Source organism: Zonotrichia albicollis, chromosome 4 (assembly GCF_047830755.1).
Source record: "Zonotrichia albicollis isolate bZonAlb1 chromosome 4, bZonAlb1.hap1, whole genome shotgun sequence".
Classification (NCBI taxonomy): Eukaryota; Metazoa; Chordata; class Aves; order Passeriformes; family Passerellidae; genus Zonotrichia; species Zonotrichia albicollis.
This window is the reverse complement of record NC_133822.1, coordinates 44,777,972-44,799,404: the sequence shown is the minus strand read 5'-3', so window position 1 is coordinate 44,799,404 and position 21,433 is coordinate 44,777,972. Positions and strand designations below refer to the sequence as shown.

The window sequence follows — 21,433 nt, the reverse complement described above, 5'->3', positions numbered from 1 at the left end:
TTTGTATTATTGTGGGATTTTTCTAACAGTTTTGAAGAAAGTGACAGGGAACACATGGGACAGAGTATTAGAAATTTAATCTCAAAAGGGGAGAAAGTGTTTTATGTTACCTCCTGGTTAGCAGCAGCTAGTTCTTCTTCCAGTGCAGAGACTCTTTCTAAAGAAACCCTCAGTCGTTCCCTTACCTAGAAGAAAAATCAAAATATGTGCAGTAACGTAATTTCTATTAGTCTTTAAAGATTATATAATCTGCCATATGCTCTACTGTATGCCCTGCCACTCCATTTGCAGGCATGTGTGTTGCACCCTTTCATGAGACATACTGTGTAGTAAACATTTAAACCTAACTACAGGAAAACTTAACCCATTAAAATAGGTGTCAAACTTTAAATGCCCCACTGCTGTTCCACAGTCTGCCTGTAATTTTATGGAATACACAGCAAATGAAAATATTTTAAGACCACATTAGGCATAAAAATAAAACTTTCACAAACATCTTTTACAAAGGATAAAGAAAAAAACCCATTTTCAGATGTTTTAAGTTCACTCCATGGAAGATAAGTAATCTGTTTATAGTAACTGAATGTAATAAATTCATTGAAAAATAACTTGTAGCATTGCCTTCAGGCCCATATACTAGAGATCTTTTATATCATCATGCATTTGTTTCAGTTTTGCAAAAAGTCATAAACAATGTACACTCTCATAAGCAGGAAATTCCTCTGTGTTTGCACCAGTTTCATAAATAACCTATTCTGTTCCAAGTATGATTATGATCTCAATTATTATTATTACCAGTATTTTAATTATTGCTCATTATTGATTATTAATAGATAATATTAAATTACTAGTAAACGTGTCTGAAGACACAATCACAGCTGATTTGAGGTCAGCTGGTGTAGCTCACATAACCTAAGCCAGCAATGTAGCTGCAGTCTCCCACTACAACCAAAGGCAAATCTGACCTGGAGTGACCTCCAGTGCTGTGTGTGACTTTCCCGACTGTTAAGGGACCCTGTGATGATCCTAATCCACAGAACTTCGTTAGGCACCTTACAATAAACGAGTTTGTAACCTGGCTAACCAGTCAACCCCCAAGGCATACTTCTTTGCATGTTCCATCTACCCCGCAGCAATGCTGCTCCAGCTGCTGATGCACAGATGTTTAAGGCCATCAGCAATGTTTGGTGGGTAAGGCAGCATACTCTATTAGACCAAGAGATGTAGCTGGAAAATAAAGCAAAACAAAATCTGTCTTTCATGTACAAAGAAACATGACACATTTTCATCCTTGACAAATACAGGAGATCCCTGAAAGAGTTCTATATGTCCTAACACTTTCATATTTTTTCCAGCGATAGCTCTTAGTCTAATAAATATTACCTTTCCTTACACACTTCATTTTCATTTACTACAGATAGAATAAGATTTTGCAAATGGATCCCTATATTTCAAGAATGGATTAGACTTAATAGATGAAAATTAGTTAGCAAGACTAACAGAGCACATTCACTTGACTTTAAAACTAAATCTAAAGTTGAAATACATATTCAGGAAATGAACACTTAAAAATAAAACTATTCACCTTTCTAAAAAATGCAAATGTAGTTTTTATGCAGTACTTTGAGGCTTTTGTTCCTCTTTACATAGCTTATTGAAACAACTAGTGAGAGGTGTAGACCTGTGTTCAAGAGGCCTGATTTCAACTTCTCCACAATGGGAGACGGTATATAGCAACTTCTTAACAAAAAACTCAGACAAGTTAAAAAGAAAAACATGAAAAAATTACAATCATATTTCTGGCTTCAATCCCTTTGGCTGTAAATGCTGCATTGGGACAAAATGATTGAGAGAAAATTCACAAGCAGGCAGTTGTTAAAAGTCAAAAGGAAATACAATAAGTTGGCAACTTTAATTGAATTTTCTTCTGAAACCTCCATGTATTCAAGCCCAAGTGTTTTATAATGGAAAATGTAGTTAAAAAATTACATTATAATATGTCTAACACTGACATTCACTTTGAATGGTGCTAGAATTTGCAAACCAGCTAGGCCAGATTACTGAGGATGTCACAGCTCTACAAGGAGCTGGAATCAGAATTATCCTTAAACTTTACATCCTGTGGCACTGTGGAAATGAATCCTAGTGGGTTTTATACAGCCATTTTAAAGCTTGTAAGAACACTGCCTCTAAACAACAGACAACTCTGGAGACACAATTTCTACATGGCACTTCAGCAAAACTAGGTAGATAATTAGTGTTTCTATTCTGGCTGTCGAGCTATTATATTAATTTCATTCTTGGCCTATTGTCAACAACATTGAACATTACCAGTGTAAGACAGAGCAACAGCTGGAAGTTGTTTCCTTTGTCCTGCCTCACCTTTTCTTACCTCGCCTTCCTCCCAGGTACACAGTTAATACACTGCTTTTTTGTTATAATGACCTAACCAAAATTGCAGTTGGATGGCTCCTACTTGTTCTCTGAATCTAACAGTTGCTAAAGGAACTGAAAACAACTCTGCCTTGGCACAGAAAGCCTTTTTCCCTTTCATCTGACCAGTGAACAACAAATTCAGATTCACATTTGCCATAGTGACATTGGAAAGGCAACTAATTCTTCATTTTCAAACATAAATAACAGCTGTTAAAAATGAGGGAAATCTTTGATTCTATTAGTAAAAAAATAGAGTTATCAGCGCTCTGATCTGAAGGGGAAATCTGCTCTGGTTTCTAACCCAAAAGCTGTAACATTATTTCTCATTTTACATTTCTTTCTCAGTCATACACAAATGTATTGCAAAGCATTTTAAATTGGATTCCATATTCAAATTTATGTTTACAGCAAAAAAAAAAAAAAAAAAACAAAAATCCCAAACAGAACCATCCTCATTTCTGAGAGATGCAGGAAAGGTTGCTGTTCTGGGTCACCATCTTGTTAAACAAAAAGGAACTGGAACAAATGCAAACTATTTTTATCTGACCATTTTTGTTTGGTTTTTTTTTTTTTTTCATATGCTGAATGCCAATTAGTGATTGGCATACTGTTTTCTATTTTCTGGAAGTGACAGTAAGTGAATAACTATAGCTAATAAGAATTATCTTACTGAGATCATGTGTATCACTTCAGAAGTTACTCTGCTTAAATTTCACATGATTCTTCAACATATTTCCATTTTCTTGGGCACATGATAGAGCTTTATTAAAAAGGTTTCACAAAGTAAGACTAATCAGATGTCAAGTGATCTAACAGAAATGCTATCATAAACATTTTTAAAGGACAAATACCGGGAGAATAGAAGGTTCTTGGGAGAACTTACAGCACCTTCCAGTTTCTAAAGGGGCTTACAAGAGAGCTGGAGAAGGACTTTTTATAAAGGTAGGTAATGACAGGACAAGGTGGAAGGGATTTAAACTGAAAGAGGACAGATTTAAATTTTATATTAGGAAGACATTTTTTACTATGAAGGTGGTGAGACACTGGAACAGGTTGCCCAGAGAAGCTGTGGATGCCCCATCCCTAGAAGTGTTCAAGGCCAGTCTGGATGGGGCCTAGGGCAACATGGCCCAGTGAACAATATCCCTAACAAGGCAGAGGGTGCAAACTGGGTGATTTTTAATTATTTCTTTTTAACCAAAACTATCTTGTGATTTTATGATTGCAATGTCACAGACAGAGCAGAAAAGAGTTGCTCTCTCCATGTTAGAGGGTGTATCCGACATATACCCAGATGACTGGGTATTCTTCTGGCTTTTAAATGCAACCATATTATCTTTAAATGTAGCATAGTCAATGTCATGTTAGCACTGCTGTCAGTGCAAAATATCACCCATCTTTGTCTCCTAGCAACTGCTTCCCACTTTTTTGCTTGCTGTCAAATTCTTTCTTCATTCTCTTCAGATCTGCAGCCCATACAGAGCTTTTTAAAAAACATTTGCACACTGGCATTGAATCACTTTCCCCCATGAACAGTCTACTGAATAAAAGTTCTTCTAGTTACCTGCTAATGAATTCAAAGATAGTGACCAAGCTGACACAAATAGGCTGATTTTGTTTGCAAGAATATTAAATATACTTTTCTGCCATTAATCTCAAGAGAAACAGTGGGTTTTTGCTTCTTAGCTAAAACAGTATCATCTGGTAGCTGCTTTCCACTGTGAAAATCAACTGGACACTTTTCTTACAACACTGACCAAAAACTGGGTTTGGAGAAGTTGCTTCTTTCTTCTTTCTAAACGCACATTTTAAAAGTTGAACCCAAAGTTTAAAGCAAAATAGGAAAAATGTCTGCAGGACAACAAACATGTTCAGATAGATATTAGAAGGCAAACAGAACTACAGAAAGGCACAAGTAACACAATATTTTTTCTACCTTTTGTTCCTCCTGAATTGCACATAAGGACTATATATTTCCTGACGTACTCAATGTCTATTCTAACCATGAAGTTAACATGAGCTTCTATTTTTCATTCAGCTCTAATGATTTCTAGGAAATATTGTCTTCACTTGCTCGTTTATTAACAATTCCATGCATATTTGTATATAATATCACAAAATATTTTGTAGTGCTGCCTTACATTAGTTCCACAACTATTCATAGCATGGAAAAAACCCTCAACAAAGGTATGATCTACTTAGCAGCAGTGAGAGAAGTGTTTGAGATCTGTAGCATTAAGAAGGACAGGGTGAATAACTGAAGGGAGTTATGCATGACTATGAATACTGCTGCAAATTTCACCTGACTTATAGAATAACAAAGGTTATAAGAAATGTTGAGTCAAAACTTCATATTGGTCCTAGCCCAAATCACTCCTAAGTTCCAATGTGTAAAACTTCACACTTTTTTAGAAATTCTTGTTGTCTTGGAGATATAACTTAACCTTACACTTGGGTAAAACAGTCACTGAATTTAACTTCTCACATGATGAATATTTAGAATTGCTAGCAGAACTGCCCCTGTGTTTAGGTTTTTTATTTATAAAAATGCTAGAATAATTAGATATACAAATATTTTTGAAAATATATACAGCTTCTGTCAAAATAAATTTCTAAATAATAATAACAACAATAATAATAGTAATAATAAAGAATACAGTTAGTGTGCTATCAATTTCATTTGCTGTGACACAATGAGATTTTTCTGAGGGACACATATAATGGTAAAAATTTCTAAAGTAAATTAAATCTGTCATTATGCCCATGCTCTAAAGTAAAAATTCTCACAAAATACATTAAAAGTGCAAAACCAGTCCGTGCAGACTCTTTTTTGGCACTACTAAGACCTCCACTAGAAGATAATGGGCTAAGATTAAAAGCCCTACTCTTACCATTCCCTACTCACTAGAAGGTGCCTGCTGGGTTCAGCCAAACAGGACTGGTTCTCTCTCGTGGGAAGATCATGGCAAGCTTTCATTCTCCAGCCTTGTGGCATGTGGATAACGAGAGAGATCCTGAAGGAGCTGTCAGACTCTGAAAATACTGCAGTGACAGCCATGTTTTCTCAGAATAATGCATTCACAGCTGTGATCTCTCTGTGGTGATCAGTCTTTTGGACAAATGGTAAAGGCAGAGCTCAGACTTCATGTAATAGATAGAAAGTCAATAGACTTTGAAATAAGTTAAGGTATCACTCCTGATTCTTTTTATACTTAAGCATACCTGCCTAGAAACTGATATGTTTTATTTTCAACTTTCCATCTCTTAGTAGGTTTCATTGCATCTTCTTATAGTAATGAGGAGGGTTTTGTAGTTCTTGTACTGTTCATGTAGCAATCCTTTCAATCCTTTCATGATCAGTCAAGTTTTGTGGCAGAGCTTGTTACAATACATCAAGATGTTTTAGTGTAGGAAGTGAAAACATGAAAGAAAATTTGCATTTAGGAAGAATTTTAAGATTTTCTTCATACTTTTGTAAGTTTAAAGGGCAAAACTTCTCATGAAAATATTTTGTTCTGCTTTTCCAAGAATGTAGCAACTAGATTAATAGCTTTAGTGTCAACACTTTTTGTGAAGAAAAAAATTAAAGAAAAATTTGCATTATTCATTTGCAAAGAATCATTATATATTTCCTGTGCCCTTTTGACAGTTTTTATTACTCTTTATCCATTAGCCTATTTCGGCTTAATGAGCATTTTCTGATGGGGCACTATTTTACTTTGCTGTTACATCAGTGTATCATAAATCATGGTTTTTTGCCTCAGTTTTACTATGAGATTCTGTCTGCAGGTCTCCTCTGAGCACAGCAGCAGAGTCTGTGCAAGTGAAGCATTACCCAAATACAGGACGACAAAACATACATAAGTCAAAGGCAGTAGATTAACTCCGTGCACAAGATTACTTGATTACTTTGTCATGCCTTTTTCAGCTTTGCAAGGATCACAAGTCAGGGAGATTCCTGATGAGTAGAAAACTCACAAATGTTTTGTCCTTCTTCATGAAATACAGGAGCTATCCTGGAATGACCCAGGAAATGTAGGGAAGGTAATAGAGCAAATCCTCCAGGAAGCATTTTCAGGCACACAAAGGACAAGATGGTGATTGGGGAGAGCCAGTATGGCCTTGCCAAGGCAAAACGATATCTGGCCAACCTTGTTGCCTTGTGTGATGAGAGGACTGGCTCCATGGACGAGAGGAGAACAGACAATGTTTTTTGTCTTTACTGAGGTTTTCTGCAAGATCTTCAATTTATCCCTAGAGAAACTGGTGAGATGTGAATTGGTAAAATAGATTCCATGGTGCATCAGAAACAGACTGGACTGTGAGGTCCAGAGATTTGTGATCAATGAGACAAATCCTGTGTGGTGTCCCATTGCCACAAAATGCATAACCCATGAGGGAATGAGACAGGCTTCAGGAAAAGAAAGCAGTTTTGCAGAAAAGACCTAGTGGTGAAAAAGGCCAGCACACAGTTTGGTCAGTGGGTTGGAGAAAATTATTATTTCCCTCCAGACTTTTGAGGCCGCATTTGGTTTTTGGCTTTCTGGTAGAAAACATTGGCAGATTTCAATGAAGGCCCACCAAGCTGGCCATGAGCTGAAGCACAGAGCATATGAGGCAGGCTGAGAGAGCTTGGTCAAAGTGGAGAAGGAAAAGTTTGTGGGAGATCTAATTGCTGTCTACAACCAGCTAACCAGAAGATGTGGAGGAAATAAAGCCAGATTCTTTTTGCAGATGCAGGAAGGGAAGACCTTGCAGGACAAGAGTAAACCAGTACAACACTCAACAACAGAAACTCCAGATAGGTATTATGGGAAAAAATTACAGTGAGGGTGGTGAAACACCAGAATAGGTTTTCTGCCTACAAATATTGAGAAGTTATTGGACAGGACCCTAAGCAACCTGAAACAGTTGGCCCTTCTTTGAGCAGGAGGTTGGGCCAGATGTCTCTGAGGAGCTCCAACCCACATTGTTCTACTGATCCCTGAAAAACTTCAATGCATTTTTATAGGTGGATTGATATCTTCTTTCTGAAGAGTCTCAAACAAATCTAACTTATATAATTATTCTGTCACCATGCCAAATGTATGACTCACATGCCATAAAAAAATTTTAGCACATTTGGGTGCATGCAGTAATTTTTAATTTCATTATTTTTAAATAAAAATCACCATAATACTGACAATTTGTGAAAGCATTATATTATCAAGTATCTGGGTGATATATGCAACGTCTTTGATCCAATTTAGAGACAGTGTAACAAAACCAGGCATTTTTATGTAGGATTTGTCCTTGAAAATAATGTGTGCTGGTTTTATAACAAATTATTTAAAAATTATTTATTAAACTTTACTGGACTTATCTCAGATTGTTTTATAATAACATATAAATAGTATAGTTTATTTTTTTATAGTAAAAATATGATTTATTGCATCAAAATAAAAAAGGTTCCACACAAGGTAGACAGTATGTCAGAAAAAATAATTTTGACCAACCAATTTTAAAACTTGTTTTATAATGGAACAAATCTTCTGTTAATATGATTGCAGATGGTTAACTTTTCTATCCTGAAAATTGTGATTACCACTGGGACGGGAATCAATTAGATACGTAAGACACCTACATTTGTCATTCCAAAATTTTTTAACATGCTGAATACTGATTTTAATCTGTAACATTTAAAATAATGTAAGAATAGAATTTTCAACAATCTCAGTCAAATTTTTCAATAATGCAAGTCAAAACATTACATGTAGCTTGAATCTAATTCTTTACAATAGTTTTCAAAATGGGATGTAAAATAAACTGCATACTACCAAAATACTAAACATTAACGAAAGAAAATGTGCAAGAGGTACACAACTGTTGAATAATCAGAATCAATTTCAAGTTTAGTTCTTACAGTTTCCCCTACTTATCCAACACAATGTCAAAGTATAAAAGCTGAAGAGTTCCCTACCCTAGTCTTATCAATATTTAAAGTGCTGGATAAAAAAATCAAAGCTCAGAGCATAAACCCCATCAATCCTCAAAAGATCTTTTTAATAATGCAGGATTTTTAAAGTCTTAATGACATCCAAAAGATTATTACAGTGGCTAGAAGTCATTATATTTCCTTTTCTAGATTTTCTTTATAGATGCTTTCATGATATCTGAGTAGAATATATAACCCAAAAGATATATCTAAAGTTTTTATTTGGTCTAAGTTCCTTAGATTTATTCAACTTTGAAAACCTGATAGTTAACCTAGTATGACTCATAACCCACAGTGTCTCATCCTTTCATTACCAATGATGTATATATTGTTATATAGCTACAGCTGCAACATTCATTAAGTAAAGTCAACTTTCTGAGTATATTTCTGAAAGTTGAAGTTAAATTTGTTACTGTGAGACCATTAAACTGGTCCTGTACAATACAACTCATCTGTGCAAGTCAATGGTTTCAGATGCTGCTCTGCACAGTCATCCCTGCTTACCCAACCATCTCAAACAGAGAAGCAACTCAGCAGCAGCAATGAGCAAATCAGCCAAAAGAGACCCCATAAGGAATGAGGTTCTTGGCTCATGAGCCCTGTTTCTCCTGTGTTCCCTGCGCATGGAGTTTTGAGGCACCCACCAATTCAGATACATCACCTTCCAAGCATACTGTTTCTAGATTTGAATTGGATTTCTGAATTTATGTACACAATACTCAAGGTGATAATTGACAGTTGTACAAAGTTTCATTCATTTTGAATATAGTCTTTCCAGCACAGGAAAGATCCTCTTCATTAGCATGACTTGATGCAGTTATCATCGGGTTTTACCTTGATTCTGCAGGCCCTTAATCACCTCTGATAATGAAGAATGTACTAGTTACTTTAGGTTACGCCACTTGAAAAGTGATCACTCTCCTTACATAGCAAAGGCTAAAAAGATCTTTGAAATTTAGGAGGTTTTCCTCCCAAAAGTATCTAAGAGCCAAGTTCCCTTATGTAGCTAGGAACATCTGATTCTATGTCTCTCTGTGCTTTTAAAATTTGAGATATACATACATTTTCATGGCCATAACTTAAAAACACATTTTACACCAAATAAATCCCACAGGGTCATCTTTATTTAGTGTAAATAGAAGAAGCATGTCTGGTGGGGTGAGATTTGCTTATTTTGAAAAGTAATTTCTATTGTCTACAAAAGGTAGCTGCAGTGACCTCGAGTGCATTACAGCCATCTTCTTACCATCCATATTTCTCTGGACACCTGTAAACTCTCTAAGTACAGGATTAATTCCAAGGAGCAACAAACTATACTGTTGGTCTGCTGCATCAAAAAGCACAATTAGGCAAGTTAAAGAGTGTATTCAGTAAGTTTTTTTACCATACTGTACCTTTTCATCCAAAGCCTTGTGGTGCTCAAACAGAGATTTCAGAGCTTTGAGGACCTCAACTTCACTGGAAACTCCTGAGGGAGACTGTGCTTGCCGTTTCACAACTGTCATCCTCAGGGATCTTTCGTGTCTTGAGACAAGGCACTCCAAATGCTCCAGTAACAGCTGTGGGATTTGAAATAAAAAGTTATTAATTTCTGGGCCCCTAAATGCCACAGAAACTCTAACTACAAAGTGCATGATACCAAACAGCAGTCTTCCTGGCAACTTCATTGTAGGAGAGATTGCTGGAACTATTAGCAATGTTTCATCTTTCTAAAGTAGATGGAATAAGTGGAAAAATAGAATACCCACTCATGATTTCACCTACAACTCTGCTATGAAAAGCAAGAACAACAAATCATTAAGCATAGGGTCACTATTTTACTAAATTAATTAGATATTTACATATCATTTGTGATAGTAATTGATGATTATTGACAGCCAAATAAGCAAAGACAGTCTAAAGAATCATGCAAAAATATTAAATAAATTTACAATTAATTCAGCCTAACTGTAATATATTTTCAATTTATCTTGAAAGGAGCTTAACAAAATATGTAGTAGTGAACAGTATATTCTACTAGATTTTTAAACAATTCATTAGAACTGCCACAGCTAATGGTGCTTGTCACTAGCACATCCTTCAAAATATTGTCTCTGTTGTATTGAAAAATCAACAATAAAAATCAGAGAAGTCCATAAAAATCTGTGAAATAGACTATAAATAACATATTGTAAACACATTTTATATTATTTGTCTATTTTCATAGGGCTACCCAATTGCCGTTTTTAGTACCTGAACATTAAAGAGACTTGGTTAGCTGTAAGGTTAAATCAGGGTAGCTAAATTCATGAATCAGAATGCATGTTAAATGTATTGTAATTACAATAAACAATTATATCCAACTCATCGAACTGGAAATCTGAAAGTTACATGGACAATTGTTTAATATTTCTCCTTTGACGTGGGCCTTAATATAGCTACTATTAGTAAGTACATTTATTTATCTGTTATCCACGGTTATTCTCAGTTACATAATGGTTTTTATTCTTACATGAATTTCTAGACATAGTAGTATGTTGATAATAAGTCAGATTAAGAATGATTATGGTTAGGTGTCATCTTTGTTTAAAACATGGTTCTCGTGTCTGGATTTGAACCTGGTTATTATGCTACAATATATTCTTTACAAAAAGTAGTGGAGGAATATGTGAACAATGTTAATAAAATAAGAGTTATAATGACTCCCTGCAATTCAAGAAAGGAGCATAATTTCTGAATCCAACTCATGCCCTGTATTTATCAAATGCAAATGAACAAGAAATTCAAAAACTTTCTCATCCCTGAAGTGCTAACAGCAGATATAGGTAGATTTTTAATTATTTGAGGAAGTCCAAAGTAGCACACAAATTTGAGGAGACCTCTTAATGATAGAGCCATCAAGAATTCAGTGTGGGGCTGTGGGAAGTTTGCAAATTAAATGAGATCAGAAAATTTTCCAAATATTTACAGAATATTTCTGCTCATAGTAGTACTTAAACAATTAACTCTATCTATAGATAGAACTGAATTGCTGAATTTTGGTCTAAATTCTTGTATCGTAATGGCTTTTCTAGGTCATACCTTAGGGGAAAGCTGGAGGAAAGTAAGTCAATAGCTGATTTCTAATTCTTCAGCCTACTCTCTACCCTGTCTCTTGAAAGAGTCTGTGAAGGTGCAGTATTTCCTTCTCTGTGCAGCCTAACCCTGACCCACTCCATAGCCCTGGGGTAGGCAGAATCTGACTCTAATCCACTCTGTGCACTTAGATTTCCCCACAGTCATTTCCACCTCCTGGCTGATTCTGTTAGAGCCTGGCTTGTCCTGATCAGTTCTCTTTATGCAGAAAGCTTCACTGCATCATAGCTACATCTGGAGGAGTCTAAATCCAGCCAAAAGGCTACAGATTTCTGAAGAAATTGGAAAGAAAGGGAAGACATTGATTCACAGTTGACTTTTTAGTACGGCCATTCCTTCCATAGGTCTGTAGTTGTCTAATGCTCAAACTTACACCCAGTAAACCAGTTCAGAGTAACAAAACCTTAAAAGCTAAAAAAACTCTTTTCTGGCCTAACTGAGCAAATTTATCATATATGGTGTCCTACTACCCTAAAAGACTTATCTTGCAGACAAATGCTGTGATGATCAGCGATGTCTGAGAGCCTGTATGCAAGACTTAGCTGAAAAGGGAAATGGAAAAATCTGGTTTAAGAGAGAAGAAAAGTGATGGTGACATGGAAATATTGACATGGAAAAATATTAATGACAGAAGGAATTACACATAATCTATAGCAGAGAGATAAATAAGGCACACACAAAAATCCTCCTAACATGCATCCAGAAGCTCATTATGAATTGGTTCACACTGACAATCCCAACAGGGAATGTGAAGTCAGCATGGACAGAAGACAAGAAACTTGCTAAGCAAAGGAGATCAAAGAGAGTGATGAAGAGACAAAACAAGTTAAACAATGTTTTCAAGTATAAGAATTGAGCAGAGTGGTGGGAACTCAGAATTTCTAATGGGGTGACTGTGGAGGAGTTTGCTGTTTGAGATGAACAGTACAGCACTCCAGCCTTTTGCAGAGCTACCAATAACATATTTAGGTTACCTTACTGCCATGTCAGAAACATGCATAATACATAATACTAAACCAGTGACAAACACCCATTTAACATACACAACAGCTAAGCTTGTTTTTAGCTGAGAAGTATCATTTCAGACTAAAAAAAGACATATTCCAATGTCTGCATACATTTCATAGTTGTTACATAAATCAAGTGCAAAATGCTGTTGCCTATTTTGCTGTATACAGACTGTCACAGCTGTGTCAAAAGACCCATAGAGAACTAAAGCAGTGCTTCTGAACATTTCATATCTTTTCTTTCTGTTCCTATTTACTCAAGCATTTGCAGTCACTCATTCTTCTGGAAGCTACTTCTGAACACTGGAATCTTCCTTACCATCAGCTCTAGGAATGCTCAGAAGGCATGCTAACATAGGTTTCTCATTTGTAAAAATTTCTTATTTTTGCTTTTCAACAAAAATAATCTTGATGTCTTCATAAATTCTGTGAGCACTGTTAACTGCAAAACTAGCTGAACAGAGAATACTATTAACCAGGTCTCTTAGTGAAACATCACTCTCAGTTCTGCTGAAAGGGAAAAAAACCTAAGGGGGTAGGACATCTGACAGCGACTGAGAACCTGATAGCAAAGCCTTGCCCCCTGCTCTGATGAAATGCTGGATTCACAGAATAATAGAATTGTTTAGGCTGGAAAATCTAAGATCATCAAGTCCAAACACTAACCCAGCACTTCCAAGTCCTCCACTAAACAAAGTACCCAAGCGCCACATCTACACATCTTTTAAATACCTCCAGGGATGGCAACCCTACCATTTCCCTGGAGCAGCAGGGCAGCCTGTTCCAATGCTGGATCCAGTCACCAAGATAATCTTCTAAGTGAAGAAATTTTCCCTAACACTTAACCTAAACTTCCCTTGGTGTAACTTGAGGACATTTCCTTTTGTGCTATCACTTGTTACATGACAAGGGAGAAGGGCCTGACCCCCACCTGACCTACAGCTGTAGAGAGTGATAAGGTCTCCCCTGAGCCTCCTTCTCTCCAGGCTAAACATCCCCAGCTCCCTCACCTGCTCCTTGTAAGATTTGTGCTTCAGACCCTTCACCAGTTTTGTTGCCCTGCTTTGGACATATAACAATACCTGCTGTTTTATTTAATTTTACCCAATAAAATTATACTAAAAAAGGGGGTAGTTATATTAAAAAAGATCTTCCCTGCTTCCCTGGCAAGTGGAAATGTCAACAACACTGACAGAATGATGAAGTGTCTCAGGGCTACAATGATGGGGGAAGGGAATGTAAACATAAAAGATTGACATTGAAGATGATGGTGTGTCCAACCAATGATTAACATCTGAAGGCAATCACAATATCTTGTGGGTACGCTGAGGACTTTCCTCCACATATATAGTTCAAGAATTAATATGCCGAATACTTGTGAGAACAGCACAAGATATTCTCATTGAAATAACATTGTAACAATAACGGTAATTAATTTAAACTACAAAAGAATTGTTAGAAACAGCTTTAGGGTTTTCAGTAAGTTGCAGCTAAACTCTGGCATTAACAGTGATCATGGGCTGCTGAGCATTTTCTGCTCCCTCACACTGTCAAACTGTTACAGTTGTCAAGCACTCAGAGGGACAGGCAGCTTGCAGAGAAAAGAAGATGAAGATCAAGAGCAGCAGGTAGGACAGAATCACCCACGCATCAATGCCATGCTTCTCCTACTGGAAAGCATAAGCTTGACAATGAATTATGAAATAATCTGACAAGTGAGTTTTATGCTGGGCAAATTTTAGGATGCTCAAGATGCCGTGATGATAATTGTATCTTATGTAAATAGGATCACTTCTGGAACTCTAGGCTTTTTGTAAGCATAAAAAAATACAAAAATAATAATTTAAAGACTGAAAAGTGCTCTAGTACATATTTTTTGAATTAATTTAGCATCTTTAAAGTGTTCACTAGAACTAAATGAACATGAAAGGAGAAAATTTTTAGAATATATTCAGCATCCTGTATTTCTCAAATCACCTATAAAGCAATCATGAAAGTGGTTAATTTCTGTTAAACAGAAATGCAAGGTTAGAATCAATGGTACAAACTACATTGGTGTACATTATCACTTACTCTGCTCTACTACACCATACCATCATGACTACATGGACACTGATTTATCTATAGAAAATGAAAGAACACTCATTTTAAACACTCATTTTAAGAAATGATGTCTCAATAAGTTGAAATTAGAGCGAGTCAGTAGAGTTTGCTATTACAGGACCTGGTTTTAATCAATGTAAAATATTTTATCTTAACTTTCATTATTTTTGAAACATTTGTTTTTAGAAAAAGTTCACAGCAGGATAACAAATGGAAACATTAAAGAATCAGCAGATGGTAATGGCAAGAAAAGGAGAATCATGAATAATTAAAGAAGAAAACATAAAAGAAAAGACTTTTACTGAAATGAGACAGACTTAGCTTAAGGTATTCCTTAGAGGAATGAGGTAACCCTCTAAGAAGACAATTCTCTATTGAGGTTCAGCTTAGAATTTCTCACCAGCACAGGAAAAAACTGAATTTTCTTTCAGTCTATATTTAGAATTCACATTGTTCAGTGAATCTCCATCTCTGGTGTGAGCAGAGAAGACAAGTAAAATAAGCAGACATGGTGTTGAAGACTATCTCTAAAATCAGTCACAAAATCAATGATTTTCTTCAGCATTGTTCCACAGTGATGGAAACCACTTTTCACCTGTGGTCAAGTGGTGTGACCTCCAACAGCTGCCCTGGTTAATCAACAGTGAAAATTTTTCTGTGAAAAAATAAAGTTGCAGCCCAGCTACTGCAGTGTATCCCATGTCTGTCCCTCTGCACAGAAACCAAAATGCAAGCAACCCAAAACCTTAAGAAATCACACATATGTGAAACCAAGGTTTCACCAAAGAAAATGTAATGACTGAATAATGATAAAGTATATAGGAAGAAAATGGGTTTTATAAGAATAATGAATAGAAATATAATAACTATTATGCAACACAGATTACCTGAGAACATATAGATATAAAAAACCATATAGTTATTGAATAACTATATTACATTTACAATCTGTTGTTACACTACTTTCTGACAAAAGCTCTTTTTTTTAAAAGAAGAGACACATGAATCTACAAGATAGTTAATAATGTTGAGCCAATGATATATACTGTTACTTATATTATTGAATTAATGTTTTGCCATTTGAAGAACTTCAGGAGACAGACATTCTTATTTTCACATGTACAGTGTTTTAGACTGTAAGAATTCCTCATGTTTAAAAAAGAAATAGAGTACTTGATTTATTTTCAGCACCTATGGAACTGGTTTAATTAAAAGGACCTATGAGAAAACAAGCTAAAATAGGTAAAACCACACTACAAAAAAATATATTCTTAGAGTTTCTCAATACAGTAGAAGGGAATTTGAATCATAGAATATTGGGTTAAGTCCTGATCTGCAGGTATAATGAGACTGCAGTGCATAATTGAAGATGTTTCATAAACCCTTCAATAAGGAATAGGGACAATAAAATATGAATAAAATTAGATATAAATCAGCCTTGTTCACTTTAATAAGTATTTCATCTCCTAAGGCATGAAGCAAAAGAGAGTTAATGACACTCTCGGTCAATGCTGTTTCATTTATGTACACAGGTATAATTCTTTTTGTTTCGAAACTGTTAGAAGTAAAATATTTCAGACCAATTTGAGTAAAAAATGTATGCGTTATGTAAAAAGCACATGTATGTGTCTGGCACTTTTTTGTTGTCGTAGGGAAAAATCCATAATCAGATTAATCAATAGCAGTAGCATATCATATTTTTTTCAGCTACCAAACCAATCCCCAAATTTTCTCATAATAGTACTCTGATCTAACAAGGTAATCCCATGCCTTTTTTTCTACTTTTAAAGAATACAAACTGAGACAAAAATATTTTCATTTTAATTTGAACAGCCAAAGTAGTGTTATTTTATAATTTCCATTAAATAACATACGAGATCACACTGACTCATCCTCCAGCTTCAGAAAAGAGGCTATCCTTCTACATGCTATATGTGATCATTCTATCTAGAGAATATCCAGGTAAATAAGTGTGAGAATTTCTATTGAGGCACACTTGTATCTGTTTTCCAAGTCCCACAGAAAGGTCTTCCAGAGAGAACCTGCCTGGCTGCCCGTCAGCAACGCCACACAATCAGCGCTCCTACACTTTCTACTCTGCCTTGTGCATTGATAAATTGAGTTGCCAGCTTCGTTCTTAACATGAAAATATTTCTACTGTAATATGTCAGAAAAAGTTAATTATCATAGGCAGCAAAAATATACATTCAACAGCAAACGCCTAAGAATGCTGCTAGAAGGATTGAGTAGAAACTTGATTAAATACCGGGGTAAGGTTTAGTTTCTGGTATTTTGGCTGAGATCGGAAGTGTATGTGTCCCAAAGAATGTAATTCCACCATGATCTCTCTCTAATACATGTTACCATCAAGGTCTACTGCTACAGCTTGGGAAAGTGATTTCCCACGACTACAGAGTGGGAAATCAGGACGTGAAATCAATTTTGTGTTTTTTTGTTCATGTGATGAGCAAAAACTGTGTGAGGCTGTTGCCAGAAAATAAAGAAACACAGAGGTGTGGGTCTAGAGTAAATAAAATACTGCCAGTTAGACAAAATTGAAAATGTAAAGGGGATGTGGAGGGCTGGTGTGCACTCAGGACCTGATAAAATTGCCACTTTCATTCCTTTCTGCTGATATTCAGTGTGAAGCAGGACAAATCAGACAGTATCATTTTGCTGTTACCTCTAGGAGATAAAAGGTTGGATTTAAAAAATCCAAAAGCTTCGATTTGTAACTGAGCATTTTCACATAAAAGCAGCAGGAAGTGCTACTTGGAACAAAGTGGCTGTCATGAGTAGTTCCACTATGGGTGGTTATGCATGAGTGTGTCCTGAGGGGTCAGGTTAGTCTCACTAATGCAGCCAAGCTAGGGCTGGCTGAAGTGTCACCATTAGATCAATGTAAAAGATGCATTATCTATATATGAGAGAAGACATTTAATTTTCTAACTGTGAAACTGTTTCAGTGGTTCTCCAAATATTATTATTTTATTAGAATCCTTGCTAAACCAACAGAAAAAATATGGAGCAATTTTTTTTTTCCCACAAAATATTAATGCTGTTTTGCACTAATAACACCATAAATTTCAGTTTGCTTAAGTGCCTCTTTATAGGCAATGCCTTCCCAACGAGTGCTGCTGGAAATCTCATCACTAGCACATCACTGAGGCTGTGTTGGAAACAACAGTTTTGCATCTAAAATACTCATCTTTCCCTACCAAAGGAGAGTCCCTATAGAAGACAGCATGAGTATTACAGCTAGCTCAGGGATATGCTGTAGTATATGTCAGCTTAACGCCTGGCAAGAATATGACATGATGGGGTAATAACTTATTAATGAAAATGCTAGGTCAGGGTAAGGCATGTCTCTGCATTTTTTCTATCTCCTTCCCCATTAATATTGGGACTCTGTCTTGCCCTGGTTTGCTGTAACATCTGCATTCCCTGTATATTTTCATAGCCTAAACATTTTGATCTCTAGCTTCATCCTCATTTTGAAAACACACTGTTGGCATTTACTAATTTTATCTGCAAGGACTTGCAAGGATTATAACACTGTAACTCCCATTTGTTGATATTAGTTCTCCTGGAAAACCTCTTACAGATTTTTCCTTTACATAGCACAAGAAACATTGGAATGGATGATCTTTAAGCTTCTTGCCCTGCAAAAAAACTGCCTATGACAGAGATCAGTCTGATTTAGGAGATGACTTGCAGTTGAGTCATCTTTCTTTTCTCTCACAGTTCTTTGACAAGACTATCTTAGGCTACTAGGCTGTTTTGGAATTTTTGCTAGTCTGCACTGCTTATATCAGACCCACATAGATATTGGTGCACTGCAGTTTTAACAAATTAAGCTGGTGTTCAGTGGACTTTTGAGTGAAATGGATAAAGTATTTTTTTTATTAAATACAAAAATAATACACATGTAGGAGGTACTGATAATTTAAGCACCTATAGAAAGTCTTCAGAGTTTTCTTCAGCTGACATGATTTGCCAAACCTGGAAAATGCAGTGCAATTCCTACATGTTTCTCAAAATTAACTAATTAATTAATGGGAGAAAAAGTAGGTCTCACCTATACCTCCTGTAAGATTTTCCAAACCATCACCTCTAAGAACTTTGTGAACAGAGGTAGATGGGTAAACTTTGCTTCTTTGTAGGCATCCATTTCATCTGTCCTCCCTTGAATTTCTAAACTCTATGGCACTCTATGGTGCTGGGAAGAAAAAGCAGGGAGAAAGGCCCTCTCTCAGGTCTTTTGGCATATATACTGTTAGATTCTCTTCAAAATGCAAACTAGATGACAAAGAAGAGATATTAGCAGAGCACCCAAAGTATTATTATTAGCTTATTAAGAATAAGAAAATGGGAAAAGTTACACAGATCACAGAACAAAATATGGATATTAGAAGTCATCCTTGGTGTTCAGCCTCTGAGATCTATTTTGCATGTTCACTACCAGCCTGACTCCCACCTGATCTGGGACTACTCCATCTCTTTTCTCACACCTTTCCACAAACACTATAAAGTCTCCTCTGCTACCCTCTAGACAAATTCTGCCTTTGCCCAGACAATTTTACATGCAATTTTTTTATTCTGAAAACAATTCTGTCCATCATTTGAGAATTTTCAGAAGGTGCTGTATCATATATTCTTGTTCCCGGACAGAATAGTATTTCTGATTGAAGCAGAACATGATAAATTTCAGGATTGAATCTTGTTCCCCCTCAGTTGACATTTTCTTCAAGGGTTACAAGGCTGCATGTAGAATAAACAACAGACTGCCTGTGGTAGGTGTGGCAGCCTTCATCTCATCCTAATTCAGATTAAATCCAAGGCACAAGGCAAAACTGTCTGTTGTAACCTTGTCTTTTGCCTTGCTAAGAGATGAGGATATGTGCAGGCCAGTCAGGCTTGGAAGGCTGCATGAATCCCCTGCTTTAAAAGACATTTAAACTGAATGATCTTACCATGTTACATATTAAATCTCCTGTAATTGTAACTGTTTGCAATATATCTAGCTAACTCACTCATTTCCATCAGGACTGTAGCATGGTAGATATGTCCTGCAACTCAGAATCTCCTTTACTCATGAAAATGCTGGATTTTTTGTCTTCTCATTCATAGAAATTAAGTTCTAGATTTGTATGTAAGTTTAAACACACATGATATCCAGAAAAGGTCTGCTATGTACTTACTCTTGTGTTGTTTCTTTCAGCTTTTAGTTCTGAAATCTCTTCCTCTTTTTCAAGCAGCTGTTCCCTGCATGCATTTAATTCTTTAGTCAGTGCAGCAAATTCCTGTAGAATAAAATGATATAGGACGTTACTCAAGATGTAAACACTAGGATAATCAAATCCATGTGCATTCTAGAGTTTGAGGATTTAAATAATATTTAGACATCATCAACACAATCTAAAATAGCATATGTAAGCTTCAGCAACTACTAAAATAATTTCAAGTCTAGACATAGCTAATAAAAGGTAACTACTGATTTAAGTTTAGAAACAAAAGAAGATTCAAAATGATGGCAACATCTCCCATACCTAAGCTATCAGAAGCTATCACACCAGAAGGAGAACAGAACTGGACAATTTCATACCAACAGAGACACCACACTTCACACATAAGGAGGTTCAACTCAACATACCCACTGAGGAGCATTCCTGCCACTCCGTAGGGCAGCCTTTCCAACATGGCATGTGAGAAGAAAGTTAAGGTATTCACTAATCAAAATCTACCTAATATTAAATTAACATAAGTACTATATGAGCTGTGAAAAAAATACTCTTGATATTGAAGTTAACCATTAAAATGTATTCAGCCGTTATACTGAAAGGCTGTGAAGACTCAGAACAATAGCTTTTGGTTGGAATGAATTTTCTACGAGTTCACAACATAAAATGAAACTGAATTTTAAGCTGCTCCTGATGTTAAGTTTTATGAATGCAACTAATAGGTATTCTGAAAAACATCTTTTACTTGTCAAAACTACTATTAAAATGTCTTGAATTGCTGTAACTCTTCAACAATATACATAAATTTTTCTCTGTACAAAGGGCAAATGTAGAGTTGTCATTAATTTTAATGGGGAAAAGGTTTTACTCCATATTGTTTATTTTGACAGACATACTAAGCTCTAGCGGCAAATTTTATCCTTTATAGTAAAAAGATGCTACATATCTCACAGATACAGTAAGGTAAAGGATGAAAAGCCTTTAAAATTTGTTCTCATGTTTTGAGAAAAAAAATGTCTTGAACAGCATTGCTGTTTAACAAAGATGCATACATATTTTTAAATACAAAGTTAATTTTTATTTTACCAGAACAGTCAGTGCATAGGAGCCCACCAGCCCATAAGTAAGCAGTTAAACTGCACTCCAAGAGAAAGCAGTTAAAAAAAAACCCAAAAAACAAACATGTCCAGGTGGTTTATCTTCTGAGCCAGTAGGATGAAGCTGAGACTAAATCTACTTATTTAAGACAAAAGCTAGTGATGATCTCAAAGGGGCTTAGTTTGCTGCTTCTCCTCAAGTTACAGAAAGCAGCTTTTATCTGAAATAAATAGGTGTTCGACAGAACTTTCATGGGTATTCCTAGTCCCATTCTGTTACAGTCAAGATTTTAAATAGTTAACAGGATATGGTAATATATGTTAAAAGTTATTCAAATAAATTTCAAGTTCTATTCTGAAAACATGTAACTAAGAGTGCTTTTTTTTCCCTATTTTTCAGCAGCCAGAACTGCAAGCACGGCAGACCTCCATGCAGATTGCATGATAAGAAGGAGAATGTTG

The 21,433-nt window shown here is 35.8% G+C and overlaps 1 protein-coding gene across 12 annotated transcripts in view; it reads right to left on the bottom strand.

Annotated features, from left to right (window-relative positions):
- Positions 1–21,433, bottom strand: part of PPFIA2 (PTPRF interacting protein alpha 2) — a 287,577-nt gene that overhangs the window by 93,384 nt on the left and 172,760 nt on the right. For 10 of the 12 annotated variants that reach the window (XM_074539659.1, XM_014271727.3, XM_074539658.1 and 7 more), the window contains 3 exons: positions 19,836–19,937; positions 9,805–9,969; positions 111–185 (listed from right to left, as the gene is read on the bottom strand). In XM_074539659.1, the coding sequence (XP_074395760.1) occupies positions 111–185; positions 9,805–9,969; positions 19,836–19,937 (342 nt within the window). The remainder of the gene's footprint in view (positions 1–110; positions 186–9,804; positions 9,970–19,835; positions 19,938–21,433) is intronic. The other 2 variants (XM_074539661.1, XM_026797559.2) reach the window with 1 other exon arrangement.